A 17,107-nucleotide genomic window follows, 5' to 3' on the forward strand; every position below is an offset into this window, starting at 1 on the left:
TAGTTGTTTCAATCTATCTTTCAACATCCTGGTATTGAATTAACACAGCCTAAGATCTAAATTGGCCAGTGGAATATGAACAAGTATGCTGTTCCTCCCAGCAATCAAAGCTTAGTTTATGGCTGTATAACATGATAATCAAGTTAAGGCTTTGGTCAAGTTAAGCAAACCGAAGTATTAAAAAAATTAGGACTAGAGAGATCAGCTTTAAATAAGTTTTCATTTTAGAAGTAGAGCAATTTATCATTTTAATCATATTACAGTAAATATTTCTCCAAGTCAAACTATTTTCTGTTATCTTGGGCAGAATAATACTTTGTCATAATGTTGAATTTTTGACTCTCACTTTTCAAGCCATCTCAAGACAAGAAACATTCCATATTCTCCACGACTCTCAGAAATCATCTCCATCTCATTCTGCTCAATACAGCGGCCAGTGACAGCTCCAAAAAATACAGGAGCAAAGAGTATACATTGTTATTTGATAGAAAAAGCCTAAATTTATTACACAGCTACATCATTGATATGTACAGGCTTGCCTGTAGAGAAGGAAAATACTGGTGTTGAACAGAATCCTCCAAAGAATAGCAGGAACAAGCGCCCAGCACTGCTAAGAGTTAGTGAGCTACTTTGGGGACCTTGTTGAGCTTGCACAGCAAGAAGTGCTAAGGATCTTGGTCATCATCTGCAACTCCTTGACACAACTGTAGTAAAAGTTCTCCTCAAAGCATGATATACTTCCTGACTTCTCAAGAAATAAAATCATAGCATTTGATTCAAACTGAGATGAACAAAGTCAGTGAAATGTAAATAGTTAATAAATTAGTATATTCTAATAAAGTTTTAAGCAGATGAGTATTGTGCCTGAAAGCCTGCTCAAATTTAGTTGCATTCTCTTTAATGAAGCAAAAATGGTATTTCACAGAACAACACAAGAAGTGATACTGGAAGTCCTGAATAATGTATTGCTATTGCTGAGGCTCTCTAGCAACTCAAATAAAAGGTTAATTCGGTGCCTTACTCAGCAGCCTACCACCAGCACCCTCAGTTTTTCCAACATTCCTTTTTTTTTCCTATTTCTCCTTTTTATTCCACTAAAAGCAGAAAACTGGGACATAGCTGGCTCCAACTCTTATTCCCATGCTCTACTATTCATATCACTTAACTGCTTTCAGCTTATGGAGATTGCTGACCTGCATTTAAACTTTTTTTTTCCTGACACTATCCAACATTTTTGTAGAACTCCATTTGAGATTTAACCACTTTCCATAACTTCATACCTTTTTGTAAAGCTTTTTTATCTGGTTTGGAAACTGAAGTAGAAATTTCATTAGTAAGTTCTTTAAGAACTGTAGGCAGTTTTCAAGGTGTAGGATGCAAAAATACCTGTCCATAATGTGTGAACACTGAAGAAAAGCACGTAATATAATCATGGTAATATTCAATTAATAATATTCAACTTGACTGCTTCAAGAGACCGTCCCATACAGTTCATCTAGACATTGGATACACCCTCATTTTGGAATCATGTGCAAGATCACTGCTTACCAGATGAAGCTATCTCTCCCAGTCTTTGCAGCTAGTCATCTCCATATACTACACATCTGAATTTGTATGTCTTTGTCTGAACCAGTCTATCCCATCATTTACAGCTTCTGAAGTAAAGCCTAAGTGCAGCATACAGTGTCCATAAATAACTCCTAGCAGAGAGACATACTGCTGCATTAAATCAATTGGACTTTGGCTTGTTGGATTTTATTTCAGCAAGTCATAAAGGTTCACGGGTAGCTCATGTATTCATAGTAGCAGCAACAAGCACTTAAAAGTTGTTTTAGAAAGGTATTGTACAAAGTCAGACCATTTTATTTCAGTATGTATGTGAGTAATCTCTGTCAAGATACACCCTGAGGAAGTGTGCTCAGTGTTGATTTACACATGCTATAGCAGGTGTCTGACTATCTGCCTCACAATAGAGGTACCTTCTAAAGACAGACAGCCTTGTTCTCTTTCACTTCTCAGAAGAATCAAAAATAGCTTAGTTGTTTACAGTCACAGAAGTCAGCAACAAGAAAACACTTCTCCTTTAGACATACAAACCAGGCATCTAGATGAAATGCAAGAGTCAATAGTCTTGAAAAGCAAGCCACATACTAATAACACCAGGTTACTTGAGTCCTGCTCAAATATAGAAAACCAAGCTATTTGTGCTTTTCTGTATATCAAGTGCAAAGAACATTCTCAGTACTTGTGACAACGATGCTTTTACCTGGAACTGTTGTATTTTGTCTGCTGACAATGAATAGCTGAAGTCTTATGTTAATCAGTCTTAACAATTCATGTTTTCACCTCTGTCTCATCTTCAACCACCTTCCCTGACTTCACAAAGCTATACTTTCTTCCAGTTATATAATGATACCCTGCAAACACAGGTTTTAAGTTTTATAAACAAAGTCCAAGCAAACCACAGCTTAGACAGGAAGGTTTCCAGTGAGTATTTTTTATGTTTTAGCTTAAGTAACAAAAGTAACTTGAGAATTAATTTTAAAAAATATTTCACTAATAGCAACCAGAACCTTTCCAGTATTACAAAACAGTAGACTTCTTTATCCCCACCTAAGTTTTCAGTAGTAATAGTTTTAACTCTGTAAGAGACTTAAGAGCTAGTATCAACACGCATTCGTTAGTTTTGTAATTGCCAGAAGTCACATGGGATGCCCCTACCACACAATACACTAAGAACTCCTTAGCTGCAGGCAGAAATATACATTCTACACACTGCTTCAACCAAGTCTAGTTGAAGTTGGGCTGTTGGGGGTTTTATATGCAGAGATGGAAAAAATTAAATTTTAATAAAAAACCTGAAACTCCTATTCTGAGGCAATTCCATTCTTGAACATCAAGACTTGACAATTTCACTCTCCATATCTTCATACATTGTATCACTTACAAGGCTGATAGTCAGATACCAGTGTTAGATCAAACCAATCTGGTTTTCAGTTTTGACAGAGGTCACTGTTGTTAGATATATAAAAGCTAATGGTGTTTCTACATGCTGACACAATCACTGATTTTAGATTCACGTCAAAGCTCTGCACAGCCAAGAAACTTTATCTTCACTAGCATGAACAGACCACCTTTCTCCATCATGCATGCAAACACATTAGAAGAGCACAGCAATGGTAGTCTAAGAAAAAGTATCTACACCACAGTTAAGGCAAAAAAGGAGAAAATGCACCAGGATCAGTCTGTATCAAAGCCATCTATTATTTCAGAGAAAATAAAAATCAGATTGAAGACAGCACATTTCTCTTACACAGACTAATTCATTACTACTACTTCTTTTGTGTATCAGAACATACCCACACCATTCAGTGCATTCATATGCAATACTAAATCTACCTTTCAGAAAAAGGAAGGCCAAGGATATTCTACTTTGTCATAGACATCACCTTTACTGTTTTTCCAAGCATGACAACTTACGTAAAAAAAGTCAGAGCACAAAACATTTTGAAGTTTCAGCTACCACCATTTGTGTTCTTTTGTGATAGTAGTTTACACATTTTTTCTGAAAAGCCTCCTCCAGAAACTTAAATGGGCTTTTTCAAAACACTTTACAGGAGAAAGAATAAGTTTGGAATAAGTTCAATTCTGCCTAGAATCCCCAAATTTACAGCTACATCTGGCAAGTTTCCTATCTTCAATTTAATAATTCCAAATTAGAAGTTACAGTTAATGCCAATAATGCCAATTAATTGTTCACTCAAGCCCTACAGGGAAAAAAAATATATTCTCATGGATAGTTTATGCTGTCTTTGGAAATAAAAGTATTAAAGCAGCTAAAGAGCTTCCCCAGCATCTGGTTTACTGTCTACCAGACAGATGAGGGCTAAAGTTGCTTTGACTTTCTGGGGATCTTCTGAGAGGACAAAGTAACTGCAAAGGCGAGGTATGTGCATGCACCAACTGTTTTAGCTGCAAGTCAAACACCTCAATGTTAAACAGCACTTTACAGAAGCATTCTCTTCCAGTAAGGGGATACTCTAAATACCACTGCTTGCCAGAAATGGATTAAAGAATTGCTGTAGCTATGGATGTACCCAAAATAAAGCTGTTTTCAGTTAGGGGAATAGAATGAGCAATTTAACAGTGCACATGAAAAGCTTGCATCTTTCACTGACTTATTCACTTCACAATCACTGACAAGACTGATGTACATATTTCTGCAACTGTAAAAGCAGATAAAATATTTAATATGTAATTTACAATGTATTTTATCAGCTTGGCATACAGATGAACAGAATATATCAAAGTAGTTGAGTTATAGGCTTGTGGAGGCCCTGCAAAAATATTAATTCAGATATCTGCTAATTTAAAAAAAAAAATCAATTTGCATTTTAGAAGTGATACAATTCCATCTACCACAAAATACAAAGAGCTGCAAAAACGTATACCATTCCAACAACAATGTATATAAGTTATTAAATAATGATCTGATTTAAAAGAATATAAATGAAGCCTTTAAGTAGGTCTTTTCTACATGCGTATTATTCCTCATTAAAGAAAAATATGTAAAAAGGCCATTGGTAATTGCTTTGTTAACCACTGTAGAAAACGCCAATTCTCTGGTCACAGATGCCACTAGTTTAGCACTTAAGGTCTCTGCAGTGTTACATGTGATTATTTTTAAATACTGTTAATTCTATTACTCCATTGGTAAAGAATGTGTGACTTGGAATATGGCAGTCTTCATATTGAGAGGGCAGTGATGCACAGTTTTATAATTATCCAGAAGAACAGCACCCTCCACTGCTCTGCACTTGTGGCTCATCATCAATGATCTGTACACCTCGCCTTGCTATTCCTGACTGACTGGAGCCATTGCCTCTTGCTCTTTCATCCACTTGAGCAGTTTCTATCATTCCTGTAAAGAAAGAAATGTATTAGATGACATTCCACTTCATTTTCACATTGATACTCCAGTATCTTAATCAATCTGAACTATATGCACAGAGACAAAAGTTCAGCAAGAGTGGTTCTCCTATTTGTTATGCAGAACTAAGTACTCAGGTATCACATGACATAGCTGCAAGAATATATTAAATCTTTTTTCTAAAGTACCCAACATACAGTGGCTCCTGGTAACTACGGGAGATCATAGAGATCCTCAGGTGTCCTGGAGTTAGCAACTTCAAAAGCTAGATTTACCCACCCATATCATTAATACCATTAAAAATCCCAATCAAATAAACAAGAAACACCACCCTCCAAAAAAATCCTCCCCAAAACCCCAACCAACTACCTCTTCAGAAACGCAGGAGACCTTTTCCTTAAATTCTTTTATCACAGAAATACAATTAATAGGATGATTTGTTTGTGTTGGATTTTCATCCCACATACCATGATCTTTACAATTTGTTTAGATTTCTGTGTAAAATTTGCATCATTAAAGCTTTGAGTTTATTATTTGTAATAAGTATCATAAGAAGATTTTTGAAGGAGATTGAAACAGAGGGTCTGAAGCAAGCAGTGGTGAGAGTAGCAACATGAAGTTCAATCTGGGTTACTACTTATGTGTGATAAGTGGAACAGCAGTCAGTGCTCCAACAAACGACCAAGACATTTTTGGAGTACAGCATTAATTTGCAATATTGTAAGCATCCATACATCAGGCTTCCAGAGCTGCTACAGAACACAAGTGGCTTGAAGAAGACTGAAATGAAGTCAGTTCTAAGTAGTACCGTACACTAAAGCTTTTCTATATGGGCCTGAAAAGCATTTCTGAAGCCTGGAGCATTTTATGCATTAGCTCCTTACCAACAAACCACATAATACTTACTTTTGCAAAGGTCAAGAAAGAGTTCTTCAATTCCTTTGTTCTGTTTAGCTGATGTATGATAATGTTTTGCTCCAACAGATTCAGCATACCTGTAGAAATGCAGATATGGAGCCTCATTGTAGTAAAGGACTATCTTTCTAAGCTACTTTACGTGAAGGTATAAAATGATCACAAGAGGTTTTATTCTGACTTCAGAGTTAATCTACACATGCTTATTTAATACAAAAAAAAAGGAGTTCTGCCAGGACTGATGCAACACGAATGAAATTAAGAAAATTTCATGTCCAGAAATGGACTTAAACTGCAAATGTTGACTTTAATCACAAACAACTCCCAAGCCACAGTTTGGTCAGCCAGAATACCCTGTGACTCAGATACTAACAGAACACTCAACAACTGGCAGGCATAAGCCAGCAGTGCCTAGCTGGCTGTGATGTTAACAGCATCACGAGTTTCTTACTACAGCATAATTCTGCAATGACTGTTTCTGTTAGTAATAGGTGTGACTTACATTTCTGCTTCTTGCACTGAAACATGTCTCTCTTTTTCCAAGTCTATTTTGTTACCTGTTGAAAACAAATTAATCTTTTAAGTCCTTGTACTCTAAGACTACCCAAAAAGAAACCAGACATGTAATCATGGTATTCCATTTTCTCAAGCTGTCCCAGTAAAGACCAGCTCTTACACAAGTCTCACTTTCAAGGACAACATGATTTGACAATCTCCTTTCACAGAAGCATTTCCAGGCAACAAAGCACTACCTCTGTAGAGAGATCAGGACAGCTAAATATCTGCATATAAAGTGCCCAATTCAGCCTTTTTGTCCTTTTTTTTGTGATTTATTAGCACTTTCCATGTGCTACAGAGGTAATTTTTGTAGAATGTCCACATATCTAACCTCATTAAAGTATTTTAATAATTAGATCAGATTTAAATCTATACCCAGCATTTCTGTCGCATTCCATTTGCATTGAAATATCCAAACTTTAAGACTCACTCCAACCTTCAAGCACTTAATTATCAAAACAGACATGTACCTAGTCTATGCCACTGAGAAAAGCCGTAAATTTGAGAACTTGAAAGAAGGATAATACATTTTTTGTTAAACTACCATCTGCAGGTGTCTGTAACTGCTTATTTTTTTCAAACTCTTGTTTTCCTCCATGTGATCTACTGAAACTTCTAGCTCCAGTTTAATTTTAAAAATCTAACATAAGCTTTACCCTTTCACATGTGTAAGTTGTCAAAGCAGCATTTGGAAGATGCTATTAATCAAAACAGACGTTTCCCATTCAATCATGTTGAAAAATACTTACCTACTATACATAAACAGATTTCATTTCCCAACATTTTTCTTAATTCTTTAACCCAGTTTTTTACCTGCAAAAAGAACAGACGTGAGCTTGGTATCACTTGATATACTATTAATTTAGGTAATATGGAACCATCCCATTTCCATCGTTAACCATTTATCCTAAACTTAAAGCAAAAATGTTTAGAGCAACATAGATGGAAAAACATTCTTTAGATAGGTACCTATGGCCCTTGGTCAGCAGGTTTTATTTCACAGGTGAAATTAAGAGCAAATGACTTAGATAAAATAAATTCAATTATTCCAAAAATATAATTCGCCACACTCAATATAGCAAGTCCACTGCACAGGCCACTTTAGGTCAGACATGAGATCTTGTATCAGTAGGCACTTACTGAAAGACTACAAATGGTACTTTAAAGGTAGAGGTACCTGAACTGAGTTTTTCCAGTTACATTATAACAGATGTTTATTTCATAAGAGAACGGATGGGACAAGCATGTTAAGTCAGCTGATGGTAAGGTATCTGTTATCAAATCTATTGTCATGCTTTGAAGGTTGTATGATCACTGCATTGACTTGGGAACTGCTATTTTAAGGGAATAATTGTGAAGAGAGGCAATCACTTCAAGAATCTGAAAAGTTAGGCTACTCAATATAGTAGTACTTCTGCAGTAACTTCTGTCAATCACCCTTCCCTCTCTTTTTCTGCACATTTAAATGTTTTGGTGTCACAGGGTTTTACTATGTAGGGCTCAGCATGAAAAGGCACAGGTTGAAGTGTCCACAGGTCATCACCATTCTGCAGGTGGCAGGAAGTGTTTAACTGCTCACATAAGTGCTTTACTTGTCCTACATCAAACTATTTAAATTAGTTAAGCTGTTGTGGATCTACACCCTTACACTATTTCTATCCCTGCTAACCTAAGCCTTACCCATACAACCACAATTTCTTACTTCTCCCTACACAGAAGTCCAACTAGTTTTGCCAAAAGCTAATCACAGACAAACATGTTTAGAAAAGTGCCACCAGTTTTCAGTTGAAATCCTACAGAGTGGGAACACAGATTGACACAGCGTAGAAAAAAAATCACCTGATCAAACTAATCAGCTAATTCAGCCATAAAATAATTAGCCACCAAATTATGTACTTTCACGAGGACTTGAAGAACAACTAACTTATCACAAAGAATGTAATATCTCCACTATCATGTGTTACAATTTCAGAGTTCTCAGATCTGTAAAAGGTCATGTCATTTAATATATTTTATTAATTTGGTTTATACAGTAAAGATCAGTATGGCATACCATGATAAAAGTCCAGGCTTATGTTTATAGCCTGTCACAGGTAACTTGCACAGCTACATCACAGACTATTCTGAGTTGGAAGGGACCCACAAGGATCATGAAGTCCAATTCTTAAATTAATACCTATTACATCCCCATATAGGGCTCAAACCTACAACTTTGGCCTTATTAGCACCGTGCTCTAAGAAACTGAGCTAATTCTCTGGTGTTCTTTGAATAGCAGAACCTGATAGCAGGGAAGTCAGTCTTCAAAGGAATACTAATAAGCTGTATACTTCCATTACATGATCTACATTTGCAAATAAAATATATTGCCGAAACCAGAAGACTTCTGTTTACACATTACAGATTATCTCTCAACCAGTTCACAGTTTAGATGCAAAAGTTGCCCAGTACCTTTTGAAAAGAGTCTTCGTCTGTTATATCATATACTAGAATAGCGCCATTAGAGTCCCTGTAGTAGATGGGCCCCAATGCATGAAATCTTTCTTGACCAGCTGTATCCTGCATTTAAAATACACTTATTAGCATTTAAGACAAAGCAAACAAAAGTCAAGGAACTCCAAATACTTAGGAAATTTTACTTTATTATGAAGTGCCTAACATTTGTGACACAGTAAGCCGACGTAATTTTTTTTCAGAAAAACATTCTAATTAACTAAGGAGGAAAAAAATAGAAATGTAAACGTACCCATATTGCAAGATTTACTCTTTTTCCACCAATATTTAGCTTCTTTGTAAGAAAAGATGCCTAGAAAGCAAAACAGGTTAGAGTTAAGTTTTACACACCAAACACATAATTTGACTTAAAATTAATTTATTAATAAAGCATCAGAATCAATAAAACACAAATTTCCAGATTAAAAGACTCTGTAAACAAGAAACCTAAGTCAATAGTAAGCCAGTTAGTCATTTCTCTACAGTTTGCCAGCAGCCTATTCTAAATAAATTTGGGTTAAGCAAATCATTTACTACATCTTTTTTCTGTTGTTTTGAATGATTTGGGAAGGATGAGGTGAGCAGAAAGTCTGAATCCACAACACTGATAAGTCTAAGATGAACTCAAAGAATTTCACAAGAGTATGTGAAGTCTGGGTAGGAACCAGCCTAACAAGATTTTTTAATCTGCAGGAATTAGGCAAAGTAGTTCACTATTAGCAAGGTACTAGAACCATAAACAATTATTTTAATTTATCACTAAGTATCTTGGAACATTAATATTTCCTTGTCTGTAACTTTTCCCTTTTTTTGCTGAAGCGAGCCCAGAACTCACCCTCATCTGTTTTTTGGTTCTGTGTTTTTGTTTGTTTGATCTTAGAAGCCTCAGAATAAGCATACCAGCTGCTTCAGAATTACACTGCTTTAAACTTCTGGAAATGTTTTACAGGAGCAGAGTACATTGCAAGGTTAATCTGATTTCAGTAAATTGACTAAGTCTGGTTTCCTCCAAATTTGCATGATTCACGTTTTCAGACACCATCTCTGTTATCAAGTCTGTAATTTGATGGCTAAAAAGGGAATATATTTTAATACAAATTTAATGGACCAGAACAGGGTCTCAAGTTGTTGATGCATTAGGACTGCCAATGCTCCCCCCATTCTAAAGACTAGCAGTAACATGTTATATCAAACAATTCAGTTACCAAAAGCTTACTTTTGTCTTTTGCCTTAAATCACAGTCAGACTTCCTTTCAGTTTTACCTCACTTTGCATTTGGGTTCAAACAAGTACTCAGTATTTTATGACAGATTAATCACAGATTATTTTAGGATGGACTGCAGCAGCTCAAGAGGAGCTCTCTACAAAAGCACTGACCAGCCACAGAACCAAGAGTCACATGAGGAAAGTGTCATAGGCCAGACGAGATGTTTGAACCAGCTTGCTGCTTAACTACACAAGCAACCAGAATGCACACAGAAGACTACAGCAGCTCAATGCACACCAATCTAAACTGCTGTCCAAGTGCCCTTCCAGAGTGCTGACTGTATTGCAGTTAAAGTCATTTAACATTCAGTTGCTAGAGCAGCTCCTGCTCTTCAGCTACTTCCCTGGCACCTGTATGACCCAAGATTAGATGACTAAAAAAGCCCTTTTCATCCTGAAGTTGTACCTTCCCCCAAACCTTTCCACAAAGTCTGATAAAAAGAACAGACAGAGAACAGACCAGAAGAAAAACAGGTACTTTCCAAGAGCAGATAGCAAAGAACTGATCACAACAATCCTTGTGTTCAACATCAGTAACGCATTAAAACCACACTACTCCCTCAGTCTACAGTGAAGGGACTCACTGTAGTGTCAAAACTCTGGAAAAACTTCCAGACAGCACGTTAAATGGATCTGATCCTCTAGTCAACCTGTAACAAACAGCTTAACAGAAGAGTAGCAAATCTTCAGCATCAGAAAACTTTTCATTCTTTAATTATGAACTCTAGAGCAAGTTGATGGCTTTCAAACAGCTGTCCCTGAGGATTAACTCATCAGTAGTCTTCACCATTTGTTGTATTACAAACACCACACTTTAAAAACTGAAAGCTAGGAGGCAACTTCAAAAGTTTTAATTCACCAATACTTGGGCCACAGGGAGAGAAGATATTGTTAGGCACAATGAATCAATCTTACCTGACAATATTCTATTGATTTGCTGTACTACAGTATTCAATATTCTACTGTAAATCTCAAAGGAAAAGCTCCTCTGAGCAATGTTTGCTTTTGTCGTAACACCAACAATCCAAACCTGTTTAATTGATGTAAATTCCATACAAACGTTTGAGAATCAATTTCTGAGCAGAAAAATCTTTCACAGAAAGGGGATTTATATTTAAAAACACAGAACTCAGTATCCATAAAATCCTGCCATTGTAGCTTTAGACAATGACCCAGTTAATAGCACAAGTATATCTCCTGACAGACCAAAAACTAAAGTTTGTTTATCTACATAGGTAAGTTTTACTTCAGTATAAACTGTCCTTCAGGTACTATAGCTTTTGATAGGAATCCTGTCCTTTATCACTCAGATATAGATTTCCATTTTTTTATATACTTCAACACTAAAAGACTCCTACATACAAGTAAGACTTTTTAGTATCACATAAACATCCATAACCACAGGAGACTGTAGCAAAGGTATGTAGCACTGGGCTATCATACTTGCTGTCTGTATTAAAACCTGAAGAATTTGTAATGATTAAGTCTCAGTCTATCAAAAGATTTAGGCCCATAACCCAAAAGGACAGTATCCTCTATCAAATACCCTGATTACAAGCAGGTTTGTCTGATAAGACTGGAACCTGGTATTTGAAGCAGCCATGGTTAGTAATGAGAAGAAAGCTCTGTGAACATGCTGGAGGACACCATCAATACTACATGACAGATTTAATGCTTCATTCTTCTTTATTTTATTCATATACTGGAAGAATACAGTTAGCAGGCTCTGCTCATGGATTAGTAGGTATGGGTAAGTTTGGTCCGTTTACCATCAATAAAACACATTTTACATCCACAGTGGCAAACATATCAAAGACAAATCAACCAGTATCTTTTAACCAACCTTTCAACACACATATACCCCTCACCAACCATTCTGAGGTTAGTGACGGATAAAAAAACAACCCAATCAATCAAGTCAATATTAGGACTATGCAGTTTTTAGAAATTTGGGAAAACCCAACACATAAGAAAGAGCCTTAACTTCTCTTTTGAGACAGTTCAGAGAAAAAGTCAGTTGCCAAGATTTTAATTTGTAAAATGTCCAAGTCAAAGCCTTTGACTACCTAAAGGTCCTTAAGTAATTGCACACAAAAAAAGCTTCAACATTTTCTCTAATCTCCAAAAAACTTACTGAATTGAGTACTACAAATCTGAGTTGCGACTTGATTTACAATCAGTAGCTCTAGGTCAATTCAAAGATAAGTAATTTCAAACAACTCTTTGAAGCTTCTAATTTTCATATTTTGACTCTGTCTTATGACTAGTTTGAAGAATACTTAGGCACTTAGAAAAGAATAATGCAATTATAAGAGCTAAAATTCCAACCTTTTTATGTGGCTGTAGGAAATATTTTCTTTCTTTTAATTCTTTCTTCTCTAAGTTCAGTTTTGTATGCTCACCAGGCCCTGCTAGGAGCTGATAAAGGGGCTTGAGTAGAACACAAGGAAGACACAGTTGGAAGAGAGTCTCCTGAAAGTTACTGAACAAAGACAGGTATGTGGCACCTGCCCTTGGTGCTTCACCTTCAATAGAAGCAGGTCAGGCATGCAAACACTGCATATAGCACTGAATTTCCTTAGGTTGTCTTCCACTCACCCCTGGCTATCTTGATAACCAAGACAGCTTTTCCAGGTTATGCCAAGTCCATCAAAGGAATCAGGAACTCTACAATTACAACCACATACATCAGCAGCTCTCTCAGGTTGAATATTCTGCAATCCTCCACAAATTTAAGAGAGCAGTATTCAGAAGTTTTTATTATTTAATTACTCAGGATAAATACAAGTATTTATCCAATTAAAAAACCCAGTAGTTTAATAGTAGGCTTATTATTGGAGTAATTCCAGCACAGTTAACTTCATATGAATTTATATATTATGATTATTGTATCAAGATGAGGGCACTTACTTCAGTATTTCAAACAATGGGAACCAATTCTAATTGCCCTGCCAGGTCTGCCAACAGGCTATGAATTTTATTAATTGTGGGCAAAACCCCCTACTTTTCCTGCATCAGCTTTTCCACAGTGTTCTAACTAGATGCTTTCTTCTGTGCAATCAGCAGCTACCTAACTTCAACATGCAGGTCATCAGTATCTTAAGTACATGACTTGATACTAACACAACTACAGCAACACATCCCAGCAGCCTCCTAAATCAGAGGAGGTTCCAGTGCACTCTGGTTAGCACTGAGAGGAGTGGGGAGGGAGGAGAAACTGCTTGCTCCCTTTTAGTCAAAGTCTTCTGTTACTAGCACCAAAGAAACTTACATATTTGGGTATACAAAGAATAACTTCACAGAATAACATCACTAAATGAAGTTTCCAGAAAAATTAATACTGTCTGACAGAGAAAAAGGGAATTGCATTATGAAGCCTTTTCATAGGCATTATTTTATTTACCACTAAATGATTACTATCAGCCAGATAGTAACCAGAAGGCTAAAATCTCACCACCCTTTTTGTTGCATACTGGAATAAAGCGCTATGCAATACTTTCTTTTTAAATTAGAGAATAACCTCTTCTCTCTATCTAGTGATCTTTTCATGTGATTTATCATTGTCATTCCTTTACTGGACCAGGAACAAAGTATTTATCTAATTTTGGCTTTATTAGAACAAAAGGAATTTGGTGCAATACTTTGAACTGTTGCCATGAAACAAAGCAACCTTATCAGATTAAGCCTTTTATCATAAAAAATACTAAAGGATGCTTTGCTAACATGTTATTTCATTGCTTAATCAGATACCCTAGTTTCTCTTCATCTTATTTTTAAATTATCATTCAATTTAATAGTGGAAGAACTGGCTTCATTTTTTTTCTAGAACTGTACAATGTAGGGAAATAAAAATAATAAAGATAATACTTTACAAGTGCACATGATGCACAGTAAGGTTCAACAGCAATTAACATTGTTTTACAATTGTTTACAATTTTACAATCAATAAGATGTGTATGTGGCCAAGGAGACCCAGAACAGAAAAGCAAACAACTTGATAAACAACGTGCAGTCAATTAAAAGACAGGTAGCATCCACAAACCTGGTTACAGTGGAGAAACAAAATCTCAGTAGGAAAAAATATTCTTTTTACCACCTCACAGCAAAAATGAAGCTACATTATCTGTTTATGAAACACTCCCTGTATTGCTTCTAGTGCATCTACAATGCTGCTTTGGTTTTAAGGGAAATTTTCACTATTAATTACTTCTGAGATACACAATTCAAGAAGCTCCCCTTAAATGCATGGGAATGGCACATAGCTACCTTAAAATTGCATGGAACTGTCGTGTTTAACACGTTTTTAACATCACCTACTATTTCTTCTGTACTTCAAGAAACTCAAAATCAGCTCAAAACAACCCACTACTGGTCCACCAAGTGCCAGGGTTTGTTTCTTTATTAAAAAAAAAAAAAAATTAAGAGTGGTATACATTGAATCCACACTTCCACCTATGCAAGCTGACATCCTGAAAGACTTAACACATCACTCCCAACACAAACTTCAAAACATGTTTTCTGAGACCACATACAGTACAAGCAGTGTATTCTGTACCATGGCACACATGCTGTCTATCACTAACTAGTAGGCCATAAAAAAACCCCCATTACTTTCAAGCAGGCACCCCATCACATTTCATTAGCAGAACATCACTTTGTAGCTCTTTATAACTACAGACAGTACTGCTAAGAATCCAGGCAAAATTCAGGGAGCTGTCGTGACAAGCAGTTAAGCTTAAAGGATCTTCCCCGTTATTGAATCATAAGCCTTAATCTCATAAAGGATATTGTGAAAGCTGTTCTCCTTAAACAAAAACGTTTAGATAGTGCTAGCGTTAGGATTTGAGAACATGAGGAAGACTATGATTAACAGAAACGCAGCACACATGAAACACTTAGTCATCAGTCCACTAACAATGATTACAATAACAACAGTACTTTTGCATCATACTTTCTAAGATTCAAATGAAGACATTCATATACGTAACCGGAAAAAACGGAGCAGTTAGTATGCAGAGTAGAAAAGAGGCCTAAACATATTGAAAGCTTAAATCTGAGGCGTGAATAGAACGAGAAAACTGACTCCCAGCAAACTCGGCAGGGGACAGCCAGGACTAGCGAGCGGCGAGGGTGTCTCCGGCCGCCACTAAGCTGCAGACAAGGCACTGCCTGCAGAGCGAGGAGGTGCGCAAGGTGAGGGGAGAACAACAGCGGGACCCCCACACCACCGCCCCGCCCCGGCCCGCACCTGCAGGGTGGTGATGTGCTTATCGTTGAACTTGTTCTCGCAGTAGCGCAGCACCAGCGAGGTTTTCCCCACGCAGCCTTCCCCGAGCAGCACCACCTTGAAGGAGAAGCTGCGGCCCCCGGCCGCCGCGCCGGCCCCCGCCGCCATCCGCGCCCCGCCGCCGAGCCGCGCCTCACATCAACGGGCCGCACCGCGGCGCCGCCGCCGCCCACCGGGACGGGGACCCGCGGGGGAGCGGGAGGGGGGCTGGCGAGGCAGCGGCACGGCCCCGGAGACAGAGGCTGGAAAGGAACACGACAACCGAACCTGCCCCACGGCCACAGCCCCGCTGCCCCTAATGGCGGCTTCTTCCTCCTACGTCACGCACCGCCCGGTCACGCGCAGCCCCCGCCGCCAATGGCAGGTTGGGAAGCGGCGGCGGGAGGAGGGTCCGCCCCTGGCGGCTGCTGGGCGGGGTCTGGGGCGGGGCTCGCGCAGGGGGCGGGGCCAGGGCGGGGACCCCGCGCGAGCGCTGCCGCCCGTAAGGATTTGTCCCTAAATGCCGCGCTGAGGTTCCCTCCTGCAGAGCGCGTACCTAGCGAGCGGCTCCCCGGGGAAACCGAAAGGCCCTGATAAACACTGGCACGGATTCTGTGTGATTTGCCTTCCTGTGAACTAAGCTGCGCTAGTCTCTAAACGTTTGCAAGATAAAAGTCCTTAATGAAGCACTTCAGAACAGGGATGTGGGGGCAGGTGAGGTAAAAGGCGTAAGAAAAACGTTTTTCTGTCGAGTTCCTTGACTGCACGGGTCCAGTAGAGTTTCATACATAAGAATTGAACAACCACCTTGTAAAACTGGCTATCATTCCTTAATAAAAAAAATCCTCACAAACCGATCACAGACGACTGCAGCACAACCTCTCTCGAGTAATCATTTAGTGGTAAATAAAATAATGCCTATGAAAAGGCTTCATAATGCAATTCCCTTTTTCTCTGTCAGATAGTATTAATTTTTCTCTGTCAGGTTGTATTGATGCTCTGTTGTATGAGAAAGAATAAAGAACAAAAAATGCATCCAGGAGAGCAAGGACTGGATTTCTGAACAGTATAGCATTCACATACAGAATTGATTGTTTTTATTTCTTCCAGAGGTAAGCAAAGTATGCCATTTTAGTAAATAAAGGAAATGGGACAAGGAGGAAAAAATCAATGCAGACACAATCTTCAGGCATATCTTTTCTTTAAATAAATTTCCAGTTTTATTAGCATATAAGTGCTTTCAGCAAGTTGCTATAAAAATACTGTCTTGCTGGAAAGTGATGCTGGCTTCTGTCAGTCATGTCTTCTGTGGACAGGCAATAAATCTGACCGGCTTGTTAATTATTCTTTCAGGCTGAATAGAAGAAGTGGGTGAAATGGAGTTCGGGTTAAGGTTGCCAGAGACAATGGAAATCAGTGCTCATGAGCACAAGCTGCTTGCAAATAGGTTAAGGCTTTCCTGGGTAACTGCTGCCAAATGTATCTGCTGAGACACACGGCTGTGTGGAGGGCTGTCTTCAAAAACCTTCCTGTTTTTACAGCTTTTTACTGTTTTCAACAAAAACTGGTTCTATGTACATTCTTTATAAATACTCAGGATTGCACTGAAGAATGTGCCTGACTTGTGCTTTTCAGTTCTTCTTTGCCGGGAAATGATCCATACACTGATACATCTGATTTG

General features: G+C 38.0%; 1 protein-coding gene across 1 annotated transcript; it reads right to left on the reverse strand.

Moving 5' to 3' along the window:
• Positions 1-1,826: 1,826 nt before the first annotated feature.
• On the reverse strand, positions 1,827-15,722 carry RAB21 (RAB21, member RAS oncogene family). Its single transcript, XM_005519364.3, has 7 exons — positions 15,409-15,722; positions 9,148-9,207; positions 8,853-8,960; positions 7,153-7,216; positions 6,348-6,402; positions 5,837-5,925; positions 1,827-4,921 (listed from the first exon to the last, which is right to left on the reverse strand). The coding sequence occupies exons 1-7, from the start codon at positions 15,553-15,555 to the stop codon at positions 4,782-4,784; spliced, it is 663 nt and encodes a 220-aa protein (XP_005519421.1). The 5' UTR covers positions 15,556-15,722; the 3' UTR covers positions 1,827-4,781.
• Positions 15,723-17,107: the final 1,385 nt, after the last annotated feature.

The sequence above is a fragment of the Pseudopodoces humilis genome, chromosome 5 (genome assembly GCF_049639895.1).
Source record: "Pseudopodoces humilis isolate 2021_Gansu_Grassland_sample_001 chromosome 5, ASM4963989v1, whole genome shotgun sequence".
In the NCBI taxonomy this organism is placed as follows: domain Eukaryota; kingdom Metazoa; phylum Chordata; class Aves; order Passeriformes; family Paridae; genus Pseudopodoces; species Pseudopodoces humilis.